This window comes from Notothenia coriiceps, unplaced genomic scaffold (genome assembly GCF_000735185.1).
Source record: "Notothenia coriiceps isolate Sejong01 unplaced genomic scaffold, NC01 NC01_scaffold00030210, whole genome shotgun sequence".
Lineage (NCBI taxonomy): Eukaryota > Metazoa > Chordata > Actinopteri > Perciformes > Nototheniidae > Notothenia > Notothenia coriiceps.
The window spans coordinates 641579-655562 of NW_011362911.1; the positions used below are offsets into that span (position 1 = coordinate 641579).

Here is a 13984-nt window from a genome sequence, read left to right on the forward strand (position 1 = left end):
CAGAGAGGATAGAGTGGCACAGCATTTATGAACCCTGCATTAAAGCCCTGGGGATGTTTAAAGAATTATTACTGCTTTTTTAGATGCCAGAAAAAATAATCATGACAACCAAACTGGTTTTAATTGTCCCAGGCTTTGTGTTGTCTGAAAGAAGGCAGCAGATACAGAGGTGGCAATCTGGGAGTTTGCCCTTTACCTCTACCTCAAATATGACTTCTTTCCAGAAGAAAAAAGAGTATTTATTTTAGATACATTTTGACAGAGTAAAAAGCCTCATGAATGAAATAACCTCAACACATTTTTTTAAAAGTGGGTTGAAGTCATAGGAGATGCATGTGCCCAACTATTTCCGTCCTGAATTATCTGCTTCTCAAAGTCATTGTGCCTGCCGCTTGGATAAAAAAAGCATGGCGAACGTGCTTAGGCTGAGCCCTCAGTCACAGGCCCTATGAGGGTTTCTTTGAATGTCTTTCTCTCTATGATTTCACTATCTCATATTCTAACAATGGAAAACGGACTTCCCGGGAGAGAGAGACGAAAATGCTTAATATGTGATCAACAGTCCACAGAGAAGCTGTACAAAGAAATGGGCTACAAACAGAATATAAAAAATAAGATGTTCTTTAAATTGTATTATTGTCACAATATAATGCTGTTTTAAGTTTAGGTTTATCAGGACACTGGTATGCAGTGTTATTGATTCATAGCTTGGCAATGCTGCCCTTCAGTGGAAAATGACTAGAACAACTTTTTGTGTGAGTAGAATATATCACTGCTAGGCATTGGCAGCAAAAGCAGAATCAACCCCAAGAAATATATCAATACATTCAATACACTACGTGCTGGCAGCATTTCAGAGTGATGAATTACTCATTCTGATGTTTAAAAGTCATTCTTCTCCATTATTTGCTTCCACAACATCAAGTGAAAAGCAGCGATTAATCAGTGTCTGTCAGCGTAAGCTCGTATCATGAAAGAGTATACCTCTCTGTGGGTCAAGTGCACTCAAATGTCAGGTTTTGTCCCAAAGAAATAAAGACAGATGTTTTGTGGCACTTGCCTGAAAACTAATCTAAGCTGGTGATACATCAAGCACCCAAGTTTCAGCCCGGCTTGGTGCCCTGGTTTCATCGTCTCAAGGCTCAAGGACAGACTGATCCACACGCTGCCCCTGGTTCCTTGCTTCAGAGATCAAAGTGTCGACATCAGAAAATAACAAAATTAAGGGCGGCTTTGGATGTTGAAAATGTAGAAACCGCAGTGCCACATTCAATCTTCTTAAAGCATTGTCCTCAGCTGGCTTTTTGGTAACATAAATGTCAAAGTAATCCTCGAGTCCAGCTGAGTGACATGTGTTTAGAGTATGTGATGGTGCTGTACACAGAGTGGTGCTGACCTCACTGTGACTCTCTCCCAGGCCCGCTATCATACCGCTCAGCCTGACGGGGTCCAGATGCAAATAAATGTAATTGTATAATGTGTAGTCTGTTTAGTAATGTACTTTGCTATGCTTTTCCACTCTTTGATGATAGGATGAAATCATTAACCGTTGGTTCTTTTTCAACACTGGGAAGTATTTACCAGGGTTCTGAATCAATTATTCATTCTAGACCACCACTCCATGTGCCACCCACATAACAAAACAAAGGTCCAAACAAAACACACCAATGGAAAATAGCATGTCCAAAGCCTATAACACATAAAACACAAGCACTCAGTGACCGGCACCCATCCCCAGTCACACTCCCAGAACAGAAGAGTAATCACTGACAAGGGTCACACAATGTGCTGCATAATAATCACACAAATAAAAAGGGGGATTAAAAAGGGGGGATACTCTCACACCATCATCTCACAGAAGCTGCAGCTGCGCACTTTGTCCATTAGGTGTCGCTCAATTACTGCACCTGGTGCCTCCAGCCCCCAACCTCTGGCCCGGACTGTCTGGGTTCGTAATTGTCATCGACCAATCAGAAAAGACGTAGGCGGGTCCCCATTGTTACTACAGATACTCAGAGAAGTTTGCACCGACCTGCTGCTGCACCTATGAGTCTCCACGTTAATGAAAAGCCGCGGCCCGCGCGAGACTAACGAGCCGATTATGCCGAGATAAAGTGCCTCTGACTCGTGCTCTGTCCGATAATGGCATGCGATGGTTCATCCGCGGAGGATTTCCCGGACAAAGTGATGCACATAACAGCTCCCTGCACGTGCAACAAGAAGTGCAGGAGTCGGAGCAGCAGTGTTGTCTTCCTGGGATTATTCCTACTGTCGCTGTCTCTGCACGCTGTCACCCTGGTCTGCTATTTGGACCTGCGCTCCGAAGTCAAAAGGGAAATTATCCACCAGAAGCGGGATTCAATAATGACACTTGCCGGGAGTGACATGGCTGACCCGGCGGCGCTGCTCTCACCCGGCCACCTGGACTCCGTCAGCAGCCGCGGCGCAGAGGGTCCAGAGGTAAAACATATATTTTCAAAGAGTGTAACAAAGATTAAAAAGGCCGCTAATGGAAGGTGACATTGTTTTCATTCCTCACACGGAGGCTGTTCGTGTTCATTCACCTCTGCTCAGCCCTCCTGTTCCAGTATCAAGGTGTCAGGTTCTGTGCTCTGTCATGGCATGTTCCTGGGCAACTTATTTTACAGTAGCCTGTCACGAAGTTTTGCCAGTCTCAGTTTCCAGACAAATATGTTTTGAGTCACTGCTCCCGTGTGCATGATTTCTTGGACAGAGATGCACCAATGTATACACGTTAAAGTCTGTCACCTGGCCAAAGTCTCATGTTCAGGTAAACGCTTCCAGGGAGGCATATCAATGAAGGTTTCAAATGTTGCCAAAAAAACAGAAACTGCAGAAAGAAAACTCATCAGTTAACTCGTTTTTTTCCGAAATGAATTTTTTTGTAATCAAACTGCATTTAACTTGATTTGTCTTGTTTCCAGAGCTCCCTCTGAGCAGACAGAGGTAGATGCTTAGGCAGCCTACCCAGCTGGATTCACAGAGAGGGGTCAGTCAATGTGCTGCAGCAGGTGGACGGAAAATGAACTGGATCACCAGCAGGTGCAAAGCCCAAGGGCTGATGTAAATTCATCAGGACTTAGATGGGGCAGTTGGTACTTGGAGCTAAGCCAGCCTCGTCTCACATGTGTTTTCTTTTCTGGCAGTGGCCTGATTGAATGTTCATTGTGTTGTCTGTGGCTTTGGCACAGACCACCAGCCCCCACCACCACACAATCCCTAATTTCATCAGTACAAAGGGACCAAGCGTAGGTCTCAACTCTGTATTACTTGTTCAATTAGCTCACATGTCATCGGTTGTGTAACCTCTTTGCAGAGAAAATGATCCGCTGTGTGGGGTATTGGCTGGACATTCAGCTAAGCAGATAAATCTACTTCATAGTCACTCAGAGGATGGAGGCATTCATGTCTCTGTAGGAAACATTCAAAAGATAAATTGCTGCAAATGGTCTTTATAACATGTTCCTCTCACAAGTGGGGAGCTTAGCCTATTCATGTAGTTGTCAGTGTGTCCTTTGCTAAGCTTATTTTAGTTTGGTTTCCCTGGTTAGAGCCGAGTGAGATGGGCCTGGTATTCAACCCAGATGGGGACGCTTCATGAGGTGAAAGACTGTGGACCAGCTGTAAATATTTAACAGCGCTGTGATGCTGTCCTTGCCAGATGTCTGCATTAAACAACTCTGATTACACATCCCACAGTTTACATAGTTGGAGAAACAGGAGCATGTGGCATTTGGACGCAGCGGCCACACTTGTTAGCTTTTGAGGCATTTCCTTTGAAGAATCTGTACTGTAGAGCTACAGATTGTTTATTGGATTTTTCACACAAGTCTTCATCAAAGGCAGCATCAGTGTGATTGGATGTGATGTGCAGGTATACAGACAAGTGTAACAGAACAGAAAGCCTTCAGAGAAAACAAAGCAAAAACAAGCATTAGGCACAAACTTACACCCCACAAAAAGACATACATGAAATAAAGCAGACATAATACCAGGTTTTAATGTACCTTCAGCTCACATAGACTTGATCCTCTCTGTATTTTGAAAAAGAAAAGTGTCTCGCTTCAAGGAATAACAGTAGTGAATATCGGATAGTCTGGTCAGTCTTTTGTTTAGAAGCTTTTTAAGTAAATTACAATAGAAAGATAAATTTTTTGTTTAGATTATTGGTTCATGGAGGATTGACTTTCCTTTTAACTGGAAAACAAAATCGAAAATGGCATTGACATGAGTTCTATAACAGAAATAGAAAACAGTGGCTTTGAAACAAGCACAGGTGTTTTCTTTGTAGTTGGCTTAAATAAATTAAAACCCCAGTCCTCTTTTACTCCAGAACTAAATTAAGCTTAACTTTACTAATATAACATTTATATATTGTTCCTATTTTTAGTTTGGTCAAATCTTAAATTCATTTTTATCCCATTGTCGTCTTCTTCTATTCATCCACCATTGGTCATTTTTTTTCAGGAGGAAAATGATATCTAGTATCAAGGCATTTTTCTACTGAAAGCGTATCTCCAGAACAGATCTGAGCAAAAGTGATCGTGGCTATTAATCTAAGATAAGGATCTAGGCTGTACAAGCTGTAACACAAAGTGTCTGATCGGTGTTGTGTTTTGTGAACAGAGGAGGGACTGCTGCTACTTTAGTTTGCAAATATGGCAAATCAAACTTGCACATTTGTAACAATATATTTATATTTGAGTCTGTCAGGATGTCCAAACTTTTTGAAAGTGCATTTTCCTCAGATGTAGATTCAGAATTTGGTAGCAAATTATTGAAATGCTTATAGATCTTTAGAGATTTTTCTAGAAATAGTGCTTATTGAACCCGGAAACCTTATTATTTATTTTTTTTAAATGGTGGGAGAAATGTACCTGTTTCCAGCTTGCACTTAAAAATAACAAACCCCTAAACAGCTCACACTGTGTCAGATCTAACTAGTTGCTTCTTAATGAACGCAGATGATGTGGTCATTTATGATCCGGGCCTGGGGAGTGAAGAAACAGTCTTTCCCTCAACATTCACAGTCGGTATGCCCTTGAGCAAGGCAGTAAATCCCAGCTGTCCAGCAGATCTACGCAGTTCCCAACAGTAAAAGCCCCTCCCAGGTGTGTGTAGCTCTTAGGAGTGTGATGCAGGCCATTACTGAATTAGAGCAAGTGTCACTCACAGCCTGACGCTTAATCACCTCAGTGAGTGACACATCGTAAAAGTCAACCCTTGGAATATTTAATTGTGTTAGCTCAGATAGCGTTTTATTCTTCAGCCTAACATTTTTCTTATAACCATTATATGAAATAATTTTCTCCTCTGATGTATGCCTTCAAAGTCTCACAGAGAACAGATGCTAAAACATCTGGAGTCTAGTTAACGGCTATTAAAAAAAGTCAGTTTGATGGGACACAAAGTCCTCAGCAGCATACAAACTGTGGGGCGCCGGGGTGGGCTGTCACCCACATCTACTTTAATTGTGACCAGTGCATGATTAGTTAAAACAGCAGGATGATATGAGCAGAATGGAGCAAGCCTCCATGTAAGGAATTAATCAGTAAGGACACAAGTGTCATAAAAGCACAATGCAGAGGAGGTCGAAACATCAGAGACACGAGGCTGCAAACTTTTCCATATAAGACTGAATTGTCTTGACAGACAGATGGTGTAGATGCCCTGTAAAGATTAAGTCCAGAGTCACAAACATCCACCAAAATAATAAATTCTCCAAGCATTGACAGCATTCAGCTAGAAGTCGCTTTGCCAGCAGTGTTGCAACAATGTGAAATGTGATTGGCTGCTGACAGACAACATTTCCCTTAGGTTGAGCTCCACAGCTTTTTTAGATGACAATCTATGGATGCTGTTTATTAAATTACCCAAGTTATGGTTTAAAACACATGGCCTTCCAGAGAGCAGTGTCTGATATTGGCTGAGCTGAGGACACTCCTCTATTTAAATGATATTTAAGAAGAGAACACGCTGTTACAGTGACAATTCTCAGCCTTATGCATTGCCATTACACTAAGTAATGCTTGTACAGAAGTAATGGGCACCGAGTCTGCATTTGGTACTCGCAGCCACAAGCCCCGAGTTTCACCTCTTCAACTTTTTAACTTTAACCGCAATTACATGAATAATTTTAGTCTGAGACTGTTTCAGCAACCAGAATGTCTGGGAAACAGTATTGGTCCAAAAAACACTGAACCCCTTGCCTCTTATTTTCCTAAACAGCCTGAAAAGTTATGAATGTAAGGGATCTGCTGTGGTCTACGTTCAGGAATGTGTAGAGATACAAGCTATTGTAATAGTGTTAAAAACCTGTTAATAGGGCAAAATAAGTCTTGTGATGACTAAATTACACATCCCTGGGGTGACTGATTTTTAGTCATATCCTCACGAAACAACAGGGAATCTCGTCCTCTGCGCGCAACAGCACCCCCCACGCTTTGAAGATTTGAAAGCCCTCTAATTAATAGCATTTTTTCCCTTGTGCTGAAAAAGAATGGTTTACTCAATAGTTGGCACTTGGCATACATACCAACACGTTGTCATCCTGATTTACTGTAACTCTGCGTGCCTTTGAAGGGTAAGAAGGTTGTAAATGTTGTAATGAAGTGAAATGAAGCAAACAACGGCGCAAAACCCCTTTTTTTTTTATCACAGTTGCCTTCATCTGCAACCCCAGGCACACCAGTTTTGGTAGTAGCTTTGCAGATTGCTTGTTTGTTTTTTTGTTGTTCTGTTGGAGCTTAATTCCCGGGCCAGAAATTGGCTGTTGAATCATGTTTGGCTGTCAGAACAGACGAAAGTGCAATGCCATATGCCTGAACATACACCCAGAATCCTTTGAGAGGTAAAAGCCCCCTATATGCCAACAGCTGGAGAGGAGATGTGGAGACACCTGCGCACCAAATGAACAGCGAACGTTGCTGCTCGTGGGAACATCTGGCTGTGTGTCGACGAACAGCTCCAACACATACTCCTCCATCAGGCTGGAATTCCCGTGCTTATAAGGTCAGACATCGCTGGCAGCTGGTCAGTGTTGTAGACTTTAACTACTTTGAGCTTGCCAGCGGGGGGTGTTTGACATGATAAAGCTCATCCCTCACCACAATGATGGAGAGGGGGGGGGGGTTCCCCACATCTGAGACGAGGTATAGAAGAAACTGGAAACATAACTTCTCGTGTCTGTCTTGTCGGTCCTTCAGTGGCTCTGCTTGAAAACCACACAAAGAGGCACTGGGAGTTCACAGTGCTTTCCAGAGAAAGACTTTTCTCACCGTCGGGGTTTAACAACTATGTTTACTTGAGCGCCACAGCTGGAAACGGGGAGTATGTCATCTTGTACATACCCAACTGGGATAAGAAAGGTCAAAGTGTCTGTCAGTAAGCTTGTCTGATTCATTCCCAGCAGTAAGGAATAAATGATACATCATTATTTATTATCTTTTGATCCATGCTAAGGGGGAGCACGTGTCACTGCTTCAGATATGTCAGTTATTCAAACTCCAAGCAGATGTCCGGCACAAATATACAAGTTGCCTTGTCGTATGTCCTCAGCTATCGAGAGCTTTATTCCTGACAATATTAATATTATTTATGCTGACTGAAAATGATCTTGTATATTAAGGAGTTCGACGAAAAGAAGGCTTTGGGTGGTCTTGTTGTGTTTCCACAGTGCCAAGTTTCTTTGTCTATCGTATTCTGGGATTCCTCCAAAGATGTGATCAGAAACTGGCAGTTCTAACACAAAGTGACTCTTAAACGATCTTCGTTTTTATACTCTGAATCCTAAGCACGAAACATATTTTGTTGTCAGAGCCGGTCTCGTCTCGAGCGTGCTACAGTCAGGTCAGCACGTCCTACAGAGTTCATGTGAATGTAGGTCGACCATAACCAGTCACTTAAGAACACAGGCATGTGGTTTGTCCCGCCACTCACTCGCCCATGGGAACACCCCACCACTGTAGCAAAGCTTTTCCTGTTTTTAGGGATGAGCTCAGACCAGCTACATCAGATCCCTTTTCTTTGCTACCACTGAATAGGGCTGGGACCAGGTGCCACATGAATGGGTATTGCTCTCAGATTAACCACAATTCATGCCCTCCTTTTGTATGAAAAGGTGAATTTTAGAGCAGTCGTGTCCAGGTGACTGTCTCAAACGGCAGAAACACAGACAAAAGTGACTTGGGTTACAGGATGGGTTACAGCCCCAATGGGACAGACAATGACTTGGCCTCAAATGAATGTGTTGGCTGTCAGTGTCTCACATCTTTACAAATGCCCCAAGTTGTCTCTGTGCAAACATTATCCACCAAGAAAAGAAAAGGGCACTTGAAACATGAGTTTCGCTCTTAAAGACTTCTCCTTCCTTTTGTTTGCCCCACAGAATTCATATGGTGTGGTCTTGCCTGCCATTGATATTCTGAAGAGTCTTGGTGCATAAAGCTATTGGCCGTCTTGAATTTTCTGCAAAACGAATTATCCATACTCATTACTATTATCTTTTTGTTTTTCATCAGGAGAAGTTACTGCAAAGAAATAGTGAATTCCACGCCACACAGGACAACAGGGGCATAACTCAGCGAGCGAAAAGAAGTCCCGGCAAGCAGCCAGAAACAGGTATGTTGTTTGGAATTATCATCATCTACTAATGCTGTGTCTTGTCCTTATACGTGATACGGAAGTTGTATTCAGACATGTAATCTATCCCTTCTGCATTTGTCAGGCTCAAACTTCAAATTCAGTACCCAATATGACCAAAAAAGAAACGCAAACCTGCATCTATTTCCGGGAATTGTTGAGCAACTGTAATTTCCGTTTGTTTGGAGAGGTACAGTGTAAATAACAGAAGTTTGAAGGGGCTTAAAGCTCTTACATTTTCAAAACGGTTTTTTAATGGTTTCTCACTTTTCGTGGAATTGATTTTTGTTATTGCTTTGTGCTAACTTAACAAAGCAGCTCCACCACAAAATGTTGCATAGTTTATAGAGCGAATGATTAAATGGAATGGGATTGATTATTACTTGGATAGCAAACAAGGGGTTTGGGAGGGTTTCACCAATTTGAAACAGACAGCGGAGCCCGGGTTGAAATAATAATAGGTCCCCAAAATATATTTTCTATCTGTCAAATAAGCAGATTGAGAATTTTGTATTCAAAATATGTTATCGGCCAGGTCTGAACCATCAGAAAAAAAGATGAGAAACAGAACCACTTTGTAGTACATAAAGTAACTTTAAAGAACCAGGTGGCCATTTCTGAGAATTAGATGGCTTTCATTAATCCCTCCGAAATGATTTATCGTAATCAATAGCTCTGCAGCAAACCATATGGCCAATATGTCTGAATTTGCTTTTGTAGTTTTTGTTTAGAATGTGAGCTATGCAAATAAAAAAAGCAAAGCCTTTGAAGTTTCATGTCTGAGTGCAACAAGTGCAGCATGATCACAAGGCATTCCAATGTCTGTGGCGTGACACTGAATACTTGGGGGGGAAGTTTAGTGATTGTGTTTAAATTAGAAGAAAAAACTCACCTTTGAGACTTTCTACATAAATCAGTAAAGTCCCGAGCCTCTAAACACTAATCATTCCCAGGTCTCTCCTCTGCGCTCAGCCCACAGACAAAGGCTTTTGTAATCTCAGCCTTAGATGTGTGTGTGTGTGTGTGTGTGTGTGTGTGTGTGTGTGTGTGTGTGTGTGTGTGTGTGTGTGTGTGTGTGTGTGTGTGTGTGTGTGTGTGTGTGTGTGTGTGTGTGTGTAGTGAGATAGTGTGTGCGTGTGTGTGTGTGTGTGTGTGTGTGTGTGTGTGTGTGTGTGTGTGTGTGTGTGTGTGTGTGTGTGTCCTCTGTGTTTGTATGTATGCGTGCGTTCTGGGCACTCCTAACGGGCACCAGATTCCAGATAGGGCTGCTCGTTAAGAGAAATCTATGCGGATGCATCCAGTCATTTAGCCAGAGGAGAAACACTGGCCATATGTTTTGAGGGGGACTCAAACTGTGAGGTTTTAAGGTTAAATGGTCTTTGTAGTTGTAATGACATGGTAAACACAAGAGAAGCAAGACGGCTTTTTGAAAAGGATTCTTCAGCTGCACACACACAGACACTCACCAAGTGCATTTTGTCTTTTAAGCACTGACATCAATGCCACACCAACATCCATGCACACACGCAACACACACACTTACACATGGTTGTAAAGGGGAGAAGCACACACACACATGTACACACACTTTCATCTACATTCTCCATCTGGGCCTAATTCAAAGAAAAGGATTTTGGCAGGATAAAGTATCTCTCTAATGATCTTCTCCAGTTCCACTGCCTGTGAATGCTTAAGGCACTTGTTCATACAGAGGAGGTGAAACCACACTTACAAATTACTACACTAGAAGATACCACAGACTGACATACCTCCACTCCAGTGCCGAACATCTGAATCTGTTATTTTAGCCCATTTAGGATGCCTACACAGCGCGCTGGGTACTAGAGATGTTACCGGAGATGATAATTGTGCACGAGACCATTTCAAGTTCAATCACACTGTTTTATTTCCTACAGAATCTACTGGAAGAGAAAGGAGGAAAGAGAAGAAAAAAGGTAATACATGATTTAACCAACCTTTCACTGATGGTTGGTCATTGATAAGACTGCTACCTGCTCCATACTCTCTGTTAGTTCTCTTGAGATGTCGTCCAAAATCCAGTAACCTTGTACGCCAACAGTGGTTCAATGGTTTATTCAGTCCGTCAAGCACATTTTTCCTGCCTTTTGCCTATCTTCATATCAAGCTGTACAATCTGTATTGATAAAGATTGTAAAGTGTGTGTAATGTTCGTTAGTTTGGGATATATAAATAAAGTTGACTTGATAGTCAAAAGATTATTTTTCTCAACTTCTTTGATTGCCAACCATTTTGCTTTTTCTCTTTACAGGAAGAAAAAGGTCTGTGCCAGGCCCTCCTGGCCCCCCGGGTCCCCCGGGCCCACAGGGGCCACCGGGCATCCCTGGAATCCCCGGTATTCCAGGAAGCAACGCTGTAGGGCCTTCAGGACCCCCTGGACCCCCCGGGCCGCAGGGACCTCCGGGCATTCAAGGTCCAGCAGGTATTAAAACTTGAAATAGAAATGACGCGATAATGTGCTGAGATAGCCAAGTCTCCAGCAGGAGGACTGGAAAACACCCAGGAGTTGAGAGATTGGTTCTTAGATTACATTATTTTCCCGTATGTAGACACGTTCCCACACTAGAAGAGGGCTCAAGTTGTCAAAATCGATGAACTCATTGCCTTCACAGTGAGAGTTTCTGATGCAGCATGTCAAACATAGTGTGGGAGAGCAGTGTTCGTTCCTTAAACTATTTCACTGTTTGTTTTCTTTTAATCGTCATCCTCTCCTTTGTTCCCCAGCAGTGTTGAAAGCCAGAAATTCATCATGTCTGTCTTTCCTTTTTGTTGCAGGGGTTCCCGATAAGACGAAAATAAAAGAATACCAGGTAGAGTATGTCAGCTATTAAAATAAAATGTCCCTGATGAAACAGATGTTCTCTTGTTTTACTATGTAACCAGATTAGTCACCAGAGATCTTTATGTTTCAGCCTGCAGTGGTTCATTTGCAAGGGCAGGAGACAACCATCCAAGTGAGAGAGGGTGAGTCTTCTGTTTTACTCTGTTAGGTTTCCTTATAAATCAAAAAGGCAGAGGTGTAACTGCAACAAAGATCTGCAACTGTTAGACTATACATATACTTACACCAGAATACAAATAGTGTAAAATATATTCTGTTTAGAGGGCTTAATGTGGTTGTAAATATTTACTTGAGGATTATTTAAGATTATAGTAATGCTATAGCTATCACAGGATTAGGATACAGCCATAGGCTTACATTACAAGTCAGACCTGTGTTATCTCGGGTTGAGCCTTGCTTGCTAGCAGGCTGCTAGCAGCAAAAGACTGCATGCGTCATTATCAGGTTTATTATGTTCAACTGAGCTCTGATTTGAGTTAAACACGGCTGGAAGCTGTTTATGTTGACCGTTTGCCTCTGGTTTGTTGTGACGTGTTTAGATCTGTCGGAAGGCATCCTGAGGAACTGGAAGATGGTGTCCATCCATCACCGCGTGTTTAAAATGCACTCTCGCTCTGGAGAGCTGGAGGTGCTGCTGGACGGTGTCTACTTCATATATAGTCAGGTAGAAGTGAGTACGGTCCTTGACGTAACTCTTATAATTTATAGACAAAATAACTGGCAGGTGCTCAGTAGCTAACTTAAAAACCGGCTTGCTTTGCTTAAATGTTTTGAGTTATAGCGGCGGCATATTTATTCTCCCTATGCTATAACTCAAAGCCTTGTTGCTACTCTGATATTCCAGCTGTTCCAGCATTACATAAGCTCTTGAATATCACTACCCCTCTCAGTCTTGTGTGAATTTCATGTCTCCGCCAGGTGTACTACCTCAACTTCACTGACATCGCCAGCTATGAGGTGATGGTGGACTCCAACCCGTTCCTTCGCTGCACCTGCAGCATCGAGACAGGACAGCGCAAGTTCAACACCTGCTACACAGCCGGGGTGAGCCTGCTTCGAGCCGGCCAGAGGATTTCCATACGCATAGTGTACGAGGACACGCTCATCAGCATGACCAATCACACCACCTTCCTGGGAAGTGTCAGACTTGGAGAGGCTCCATCTGCTGGACAGAACTGAAAGCTACACAGCCACCAGCCCTCTACGTGAAATGCCCAAAGTCTTGCCCCCGTTTAGAGGAAACTTAAATCCTCTGGGTTTCAAAGTTGAGGACCCCCTCTGCAACTTTTGTTCACTCCCAGTTCTCTATTATAAAAAAGGACAATATAGACGTTTAGGCTTCCCCCCACGAGCAAAGAGATCAGTGTTGATGAGCCTCATCAAACAGACGTTTCTATTTATAGTCTCCCTTTTGTGTCAACACAGACGCTGGCATCTCTCTTTATAACAAGGAAGGACACTGCGCTGACATATACTTAATATTTACATATTTGTAAGTGCTGTTGAATGATAATCTTGTATCTCCAAAAACGATTCAAAATGTTTTACTTGCAGTTTGTGTACTTGGCAATTTGTATTAATTTAATTATATTAACACTTATAAGTAAGTGGTTTTACAAAAGGTTTTAAGCTCCATATACCCCTAGGCTATACATTTTTCAATGGATCATATACACGTTCAAAGAAAGTATAAATGAATCTATGCAAAGTAGAGAAATATTCATAAAACTGGAGTTATAAGGTATTCAAAGAGCAACAGCACTATATATTTTGCACACATTTGCACTACAGCATCCCTGCAGAATATCAGCGATATGTTTTGTTACAGTGCTATTGTTTAGTTATCGAATGAATGAATCCATGTGGGAAAATGATATTGTTAATACGTCTCTGTACATATTGTATATAAAAAGGGATATACTTTTGTAAATGGAGTTGATTGATGGATTAAATGTTACATTTTTTGTCTAAATGCTTTTGTCTTTCTCTTGTTGTTGTGTAGCGGGTGGTATTGATTTAAAAGGTTAATGCTCCTCTTTCATGTTGGACTCTGCTGGCACAAGTATTGACAAGAACAAATGATGTTCTTTGAGTGAGGCGTTTATTAAAATGTGGCTTTTACTTTGAGTGCAAGTTTCACAATACACTGCAAATGTGGCTGTACTATTCATACAATCTAAATGAGTTCCATGTTGAAAGGCAGAGGAAAGATAGTTCCTCATTTAGAAACGCATTGTGAAACGGAACATTTAAGGTTTCCGGGGTTAACTGAAGTGACCTCACCCATTTGAATAACTTGAGGACATGCAGTCTGTCTCACGATGCTTCACAATGCTTTATTATCACTCACAGCATTTATGTTTTGTCTTTTCCTGGTGCACAGAGCCAGTGTTTTAGAAAAATGATTTTCCAAAACTCCAAGGGGACATCATTCTACAATTT

General features: G+C 42.0%; 1 protein-coding gene across 2 annotated transcripts; it reads left to right on the forward strand.

Moving 5' to 3' along the window:
• Positions 1-1959: 1959 nt before the first annotated feature.
• On the forward strand, positions 1960-13512 carry eda (ectodysplasin A). Of its 2 annotated transcripts, none has more exons than XM_010787155.1 (8): positions 1960-2460; positions 8541-8640; positions 10578-10616; positions 10952-11122; positions 11476-11510; positions 11613-11664; positions 12082-12212; positions 12461-13512. In XM_010787155.1, exons 1-8 carry the CDS (start codon positions 2143-2145, stop codon positions 12719-12721), a joined length of 1107 nt encoding a protein of 368 aa, XP_010785457.1. In that variant the 5' UTR covers positions 1960-2142; the 3' UTR covers positions 12722-13512. The 2 variants fall into 2 exon arrangements, with proteins under 2 accessions (XP_010785457.1, XP_010785458.1); XM_010787156.1 differs by having other exon boundaries at positions 12082-12206.
• Positions 13513-13984: the final 472 nt, after the last annotated feature.